The sequence below is a fragment of the Mustela nivalis genome, assembly GCF_964662115.1.
Source record: "Mustela nivalis genome assembly, chromosome: 5".
In the NCBI taxonomy this organism is placed as follows: Eukaryota; Metazoa; Chordata; class Mammalia; order Carnivora; family Mustelidae; genus Mustela; species Mustela nivalis.
Window position 1 is genome coordinate 76,764,162 of NC_139024.1, and position 7,906 is coordinate 76,772,067.

The window sequence follows — 7,906 nt, forward strand, 5'->3', positions numbered from 1 at the left end:
ATGAGAACGTGGACATGTAAGCCTAAATTTCAATTTCCTCTTCAGTAAACTAAAAGTAATAATATCTGCCTTACCTGCTTCACATTGTTGGTATGGGGAAATGGCTAAAAAGCATTTTATAAATGATGAAATACAAAATAAAATTTGATTGTTTCTACTTACAAAGGCAAACCTTAGACAATTACAAATAGATATTTACTTTCCCTTGTTCGACTCAGTTCTGACAACTCCCGCAAACACCCGCCAGAAAGGGAAAACCCACACTCTATTTTAGCACTCTTACTGACTTAGTTGAGCTCAATGTACTTCTCTTTAGACACATCTTTATAATCCAGGATAAAATTCACTTTCTTTCCCTATTTACCTTCCAAGAAAAAATGAGTTATCTGACATTTTATTTATGTGATATTTTGACTATATTTACCTTTAACTAAGATAATTTCATGTATATCATTTTGCTTCATCAGACAACCTGTTTCTAATAGCGGCCCAACCCACCATCACAAGGCTCCCTTGGGTTCTGGCCAAAAGAATTTAGTTGTCACAAATTCTATATGGCAGTCTCAACCCAAACTGTGGCATTTCCACTTGTCCCCAGGCTTCTGCTTATTTCTTTTTAATTAGTATTTTAAACAAAGTGCTAACTTTTTCAGTTTTACCTTACAAAGTAAGAAAGGCTATTTTGTCTAAAACCTCCTAATTTCTAATTCCCCACCAGATTACTGATACTAAAAACAACGACAAAATTTCTCACGGGTGGAAGATTTTTATTCCAATTTGATTTGCATTCCAGTAGAAATTGTAAAACAAATTCACTTCTTTATTTTAAAAATGTGTCTTAAAATTTTTAATGTGAATTATAAAACACCTTGAACTTGCAGATCAAAGTTGGGCTAGTTGCAGTAAAATTTTTAAAAACAAGTTTTTAAAGCACCATTTTCTACCTCCACATCAAAGATAACCTTCTAATTAGTGATCACCCATGCAGTAATAGCAGGATAACACTGAGTCTTGAGTAAACAGAAAAATTGTAGAGCTTTTCCAACCTCGTATCGGGAAACTTTCTATGCCTTCTCATAGTGGCGAACAGCAACCACATCACCAAAAGTCAGAGTCTGAAAGATGGAAAAGATAATCAAATCTTTATACAAGATATTGGTAGCTGAAATTCCTGAAAATTATCATATATATAATTTATGTGTTATGCAAAAGAATGTCATTTACAAACATTAAGTGCTGCATAAGCTTTTTATTTCTTAAATAAATTTCTTATTTACTGGGCGCCTGGGTGGCTCAGTGGGTTAAGCCGCTGCCTTCGGCTCAGGTCATGATCTCAGGGTCCTGGGATCGAGTCCTGCATCGGGCTCTCTGCTCAGTGGGGAGCCTGCTTCCTTCTCTCTCTCTCTCTGCCTGCCTCTCAGTGTACTTGTGATTTCTCTCTGTCAAATAAACAAATAAAATCTTTAAAAAAAATAAATTAAAAAAAAATTTCTTATTTACTTATGGAGTGAATAACACATATACATAGTTCATGTCTCTAAAAGGAAAATGAACTGAAACACTGAGATTAACTACGTAGATTTAGGTCAAAAGAATTCCTTTTGCCTTAAATGAGGGGGGTACTTAATGCAAAATAGCTATCTGCTTTGAAAGTGAATGGAATTTATAGTAGGTTTTCATAAAACATAAATTTTGAGGAATTTTTGGAAAATACAAATCATTTGGGCAAATGGTATTTGGAAGGACTTGTTTCAAAGTTGTCAGGAAAAAGTAAAGGTACAAATGTTCTCATTGCTTTGGTCATCATATTGTAGCGCATGTGGACCTACATGGCTAAGCGGGTTCGATATGGAACATGGACTTTTACATCAAATTAACTGGAAGAATTGCTCTAAAACCTCTTTACAAAACCTAGGGATTTTTTGTTTGTTTGTTTGTTTGTTTTTTAGGTTCATTATTTTCATGTGTTGACATGACTTTCAAGCGTGCCCTTGTCATCCATTGCTTTCATCTTTTTTTAAATCACTCTTGCCTGATCAGTCATTCATGCCATATCTGGGCTAGCCACTGTCCTGTATTCGGGGGGAATGGAGGTAAAAGCATAAAGGAGAATCTCAGATTGGATCTTTCATAAATAAGTCCTTCCTTTTGACGATCCGTGCAGAAATAAGTGGGCAAATATTCATTCACATAAAAGGAAAACCAATCTGTTCTCCATCTCACTTCCACCCATGAAAAGAAGTTATGAATAATGTAACCCTGTGTCTTAATCTAGAACAGCCCTGATTGCAGCAGTTAAGGAGAAAGAAAAAACAACAGTTAATTTCCTTAAATCGCAAAAAAACAAAACAAAACAAAAAACCCTTTTGTCTACTATCCTAGAAGGAATATATACAGCAATACCCACCCCCCCCAAAAAAAAACCCAAATTATATATTTATTATTTCAATGTTATCAAGATACCATTACTCAGTTCACATCAAAGTTCCTGGATGTTAGATTAAGGCATAACATTTTCCCCAGTTTATGATGCTACTCCATCATTAGAGAAGTTTTATTTTATTTTATTTTATTTTACTTTACATCTTACAGGTTTTTACATGACTACCAATATTGAACAGGCACGTTTACAAGGCACCCATGCCTTGAAAGAAAGACAGGAAGGAAGTAACATCAAAATGATCCCCTCTAAAGAGAAACTACACTTTTCTGTTTTATCCTAAATTATTTGCACTGAACATAAGGAACTTTTATAAATAAAATATAAAATGGTTAAAGACCTCTTATTTATTGCAGTAGCTGTAATTTCTCTGATATTCAGCAAACTTGATACTCTTATAGTAATATCATTCGTTTTATATATTTCCATGAACATTTTTTAAAGCTTTTATTTATCTATTTATTTTAGAGAGAGAGAGAAAGAGAGAGGGGGAGAGAGCATGAGCAGGGTGGGGGAGGTAGGGGAAGGAGCAGAGGGAGGGAATCTCTAGCAGACTCAGTGCTGGGCACAGAGCCCTATATGAGCCTTGATCTCACAACCCTGAAATAATGGTCTGAACTGTAACCAAGAGTCAGACGCTTAACGGACTGAGCCACACAGATGTCCCCAAGAATGGTTTTATATTTAGATTTCATTTGAGGTTTAGACATTCACAGTAATCCTCTGCATTCTTTTGACACAGTTTTAGCTAAATCAATGGCAACTTTTTAAAAGTATACCGCATAGAATTTTTCTTTTTTCTTTTTTTTTCTATAATTAAAGAAGCGGAGCTGAAGATAGGCTTAGCTAGGACATTTCCATTTCCTCTATTTTACCCATGGTAAAAGAATCTTGCTGGAGACTTAATGTTATTAAAGAAGGGAAGGAGGGGGAAAGAGATGGGGAGCAGGGGCAGGCAGTGCCAAGCTAGAAGGAACAAAGGGAGACTCGTGATTACTCACCATAACCATTTTGCCGTCCTTAATTTCTCTAACAAAATTTGTTTCTTTGCCATCCCATTTCTGTACGTGAACAAGTTTGTCCCCATCCAGGCTAACAACAGACTGAGACCGACAAAAAATGTGGAACATAGCAAAAGGTACAGATTAGATTTCTGATAGGAGAATCAAATGAAGTGGTTTTTTGAAGGAGATAAATAGTTGAATAAATGAAAAGCAACTAATTACCATATTAGTATCATATCCTCTGTTGCCTCTAGAGTCACTATGTAAACTAATAACTCATACTTTGATTGAAATGTGTACATCTAAATGCAAACCCTTCAACTATCAGAAATGAAAATCCTGAACAAGTAGTCTCAGACCTGTCATTCTAGATGTTTAGTCAAACTGTTTAGTCAAACTGAGGCAATCAGAGAGATTAAGCAAAATGCAACTTTTGTTCTAAATGAACACTGTTGCTGAAAAATGAAAAGATGAAAAGAAAAATGCGTAGTGAGAAATGGACTTGAGATTTGAGTTTCCACCAGTACCCATGGTTCCCATGTAGATTTGAGATTTGAGCTATAGCCAGCACCCACCATTCAGAACATAACATATGTGCACTAGAATGCAAAATTAACTTTGGTGTCCTCTCTGAATTGAAATACCGAGAGCATTCTCTTCTTCCCAACATCTCAAAAGGAGAACCAGTAGGAAGGAATCTCTCCTTTACTCCCTGCTCCCCACTCCCACTCCAGAGAAGGAGCCGCTCCTTACCTTACAGTTTCTGTCATCTGCAGTGGTTTCGTCAAACTCTTCTCCCAGATGGAAACTAATCTCTGTGTTCTTGAATGTGCTTTGAGTCCTGATCACCACTTTGTCTGCCTCCTGACTGATGATCACTGTTGGTTTAGTCACATTTCCCACCTGCCTAGTGGCAAAGCCCACACCTAAAGAAAGAAGCGATACAGTTAGCTGCAACTTCCAAGATAACTCACATCACAAGAATCTCTTTCCCATCGTGGAATCCAGGCCCTCAAGTGTAAGTTTCATTAGCCCATTAATCAGCTAATGCAACTACTGAGCTACTGAGCTATCATCATAGGCAGACGCTTAATTGGATGCACAAATGATAAGTGGATGCTGAAGAGAAAACAAAAAAGCACGGAAGCTTCACATCCTCCACGGACTACCAAATGCACTGTGTTTTTAGCCCCAGACAAGAAAGCATGTTCCCTTCCCACAGAAAAAAAATGGGAAAAAAATCTTCTGTGGGAAATGCATAGTCTAGCATTAGATTATGACAACACAATCTGTCTTTGTCCCTCGCCAGTCTCATGGGTGAAGAAAAAAACAGGCACTACTGAAGCCGCACATTAAGAGAAGAAGAGCACATCTTATTTTTACCTACCTAGAGCCTTCATATACTCATCAAAGTTCTGGCTGTCCGTCAGCTTCCAGGTAGCACAGAAAGCCTCCACCATCCTTGCCCTTTCCGTTAGCTTTGGAAACAGGTAAGAGACAGGAGCAGACAGGAGCGGGGATCTCTGGATCTTACTGCCACTGCAACTCAGAGGACCCCTTCGCACCTCACTGCAGCTCCTGCCTTCTTATGGGGAAAAGAGGCAGGCAGAAAGCCAAGGATTTGAATTGCAAACACACCCTTCCAGTGTCCCCCTTTCCAGGAGGCTCTTGCTGGGCAGGGGATGTGGGAGGAAGGGGGGCTCAAGTGAGGTTCCAATCCGCTTTGTGATTGGCTCAGGCCACTGGGTTAGCGGAGTAGGGCGAGTGCCTCTCTATCCTCACCCTGCAGCCCTTCTGCTGAGAAAGCCCTGCAAGGATTCAGTGGGGGCTGGAGGCAGGGGATGGGGGAAATGAGAGAGGGTCTTTCAGGTTCAGCTCGAAAACTTGGCAAAGGCAATTTCAGACTGTGCGGGAAGAAAAAGATGCACAATAGGACATTCAGATTGATTTCCGTTAATGGCAAAGCTGGTTACAAATGAGGACCCCCTTTAAAGAAAACCACTGAAATGCCAGAATTTTCAGACAAAAGAGGCTGAATGGTGTCTTTTATTTTCTCTCATATTTACAGGGAGAGCAAAACACAAGCTAGAATATGCCAAACTAGGACAAGAAGAGGGAGAGGAGGTGTGAATGCTTTCCCTAGATTGTACAACTAGAAGGCTACTCCGACTGGGTATCAATGGGACACTAACTAATTTTGGCCTCTTCCCAACACAAACTGAGTGAATTTAAAGATCCATTGTCCTTTCTAAGAATCTGAGAGCCAGACTGAAATGGAAAGGGACCTAAGTTAGAGTATGGTTAGGACTCACTAATGAGGTACAAAATAAAAGAATGTTCTTTTTTCTCTCCTTCAACAGATTATAGAATCTATGTGGAAAAACCGAACGTAAGATCATTTAATAAGATTTTGAATGACCTGCACTGTAGGACCTTTTGGTTTCCTGAGGCCACATCGACGTAAATACCATCTGTATATAAGTTAGGGGTTACCAATGGGGATAGGACAGGAACTGGAGGAACGGCCGGAATCAGGGGACCCTTGGCTTTACTTGTTCTGATTCAGGGTTCCCCCGCCCTAAGCAGCAAAATACCTCAAGAGTTCTAAGTGGAGTATTTAATGGAGGTCTCTGAAACTCCCTTTCCCCAGAGGTTCTTCCTGCTTTACTTAGTGTACACCACCGATGAAAAATAGGTTCCCTGGCTTTCCTGGGGACCAAACAGGGGAACCTGATTTCGCAATTCCTGCTGTCCTCTATCTCCTAGCACTTAAGCCTCAGCCCGCTGCCCTCAGCTTCTGCCCACACCACATATGAGACACAGGCTCAGAACATGTCTTGTTCACCTGCCAGTTCCGAGTCTACGCTGATGTCTCAAAAATGCTCTTTTACAATAATTTAATCTTTACCCACACCTGGCCTCTCTCCAGTTGTCACCATGTTTGTGAACGGCACCATCAGTCCTCACCCCCCACCCCGCAAGCCAGAAAACCTGGAATCATTCTAAAATTTTATTCTCTAAAATCAAAATCAGTGTCAAGGCCTATCTATTTTGCTTCCTGAATATTTGTCCGATTGTCATCCACCCCCTCTCGCGACAATCACCATCTTAATTCAAGCAGCCACTGCCTTTTATTAATCTTATTGATGTGGGAAACAAAAGCAGAAGAAAACTTATTAAATCTCCTTATTACTTACAGCCCATTGAGAAGTCTTTGAAACAGGCAGAGTGACATTCCTCTAGGAACTCCGCTGTCTCGATGTCAATACCTTACTTAGGGCAAGAGGCAATCTTAGCCTGAGCCCCAGGATCTTGTAAGTCTACTTGAACATAAAAATTCCTTTGGAAACTTTCTTTATCTTTACACCCCCATGATACATGTTGGCAATCATCCTCTAAGCATATGACCCATCGACATACATCTGAAGAGTCTCATGACTGAGTTTTTACTAAACAGTGATAAATGACCTTTTCCTAAAAATAGCTAGTCCCCTCAGGATCCTGGAGACCTTGTTTCCTAAATACCAGGAATTGGAGGAAGGGCGGGAATCAGAGGAGCTTTGGCTTTACTTGTCTGATTCAGGGTGCCCCCCAAAGAGCAAAATACCTCAAGAGTTCTAAATAGAGTATTTAACGGAGGTCTCTGAAATTCCCTAACCCTCTCCCAACTTGAAAGTACATAATGGGCCCACTGCTCACAGCCCCAGTGCAGCTCTTTCTGCCTACAGGTCCTGTCCCTGTGCTTTAATAAAACTGCTTTTTTGCACCAAAGATGTCTCAAGAATTCTTTCTTGGCTTCAAACCCTAGCATCTTTCCTACGTCACCATGGCAACAGCCTCTCAACTGTTCTTCCTTCAGCCATGCCTGATCTCCAATTCTTTCCCGACACTGGAGCCTGTGTGACATTTTAAAATACAGATCTGCATCTTACTAGTGACAAATGGTGTTAAGACTCTTTTCCTGTGCTTCTCTGCTATTTGTATATCTTTACTGGTGACGCGACTATTCAAAACTTTTGTCCATTTTTAATTGGGTTGTTTGTCTTACTGCTAGTGTATTACAGAATTCTCTAAATATTCTAGATAAAAGTCATTTATTTCTTCATTTTTTTCATTTTTTTATTGTATTAATGGTTTCATTGGTGTGTCAAAATTTACCAGGTATGCACATTAAACATATGCAGTTGATCTCATGTTGATTATAGCACAGTTGAGCCATTTTTATTTTTATTTTTTAATTAACATATAATGTATTATTTGTTTCAGGGGTACAGGTCTGTCATCAGTCTTACACAATCCACAGCACTCACCATAGCACATACCCTCCCCAATGCCCATAACCCACCTTTCTATCCCCTCCCCATGCCTCAGCAACCCTCAGTTTGTTTCCTAAAATTAAGAGTCTCTTATGGTTTATCTCCTTCTTTTGTTTCATCTTGTTTCATTTTTTCCTCCCTTCCCC

The 7,906-nt window shown here is 39.4% G+C and overlaps 1 protein-coding gene and 1 long non-coding RNA gene across 6 annotated transcripts in view; both read right to left on the reverse strand.

The window, feature by feature from the left end:
* The window catches only part of LOC309864468, a 664,253-nt gene that overhangs the window by 425,366 nt on the left and 230,981 nt on the right, over nt 1-7,906 (reverse strand). The window lies entirely within an intron of this gene.
* On the reverse strand, nt 747-5,249 carry FABP7 (fatty acid binding protein 7). The gene is made up of 4 exons (XM_082730009.1): nt 4,832-5,249; nt 4,198-4,370; nt 3,442-3,543; nt 747-1,115 (listed from the first exon to the last, which is right to left on the reverse strand). The coding sequence occupies exons 1-4, from the start codon at nt 4,902-4,904 to the stop codon at nt 1,065-1,067; spliced, it is 399 nt and encodes a 132-aa protein (XP_082586135.1). The 5' UTR covers nt 4,905-5,249; the 3' UTR covers nt 747-1,064.

Bases quoted from the DNA above. Each gene is read 5' to 3' on its own strand.
- FABP7 (XM_082730009.1), bottom strand. From the start codon at position 4,904: ATGGTGGAGGCTTTCTGTGCTACCTGGAAGCTGACGGACAGCCAGAAC. The intron at 3,544-4,197 runs GTAAGGAGCGGC...TGTCGGTCTCAG, and splicing joins CAGATGACAGAAACTGTAAG to TCTGTTGTTAGCCTGGATGG. The intron at 1,116-3,441 runs GTGAGTAATCAC...TCCATCTTTCAG, and splicing joins AGGACGGCAAAATGGTTATG to ACTCTGACTTTTGGTGATGT.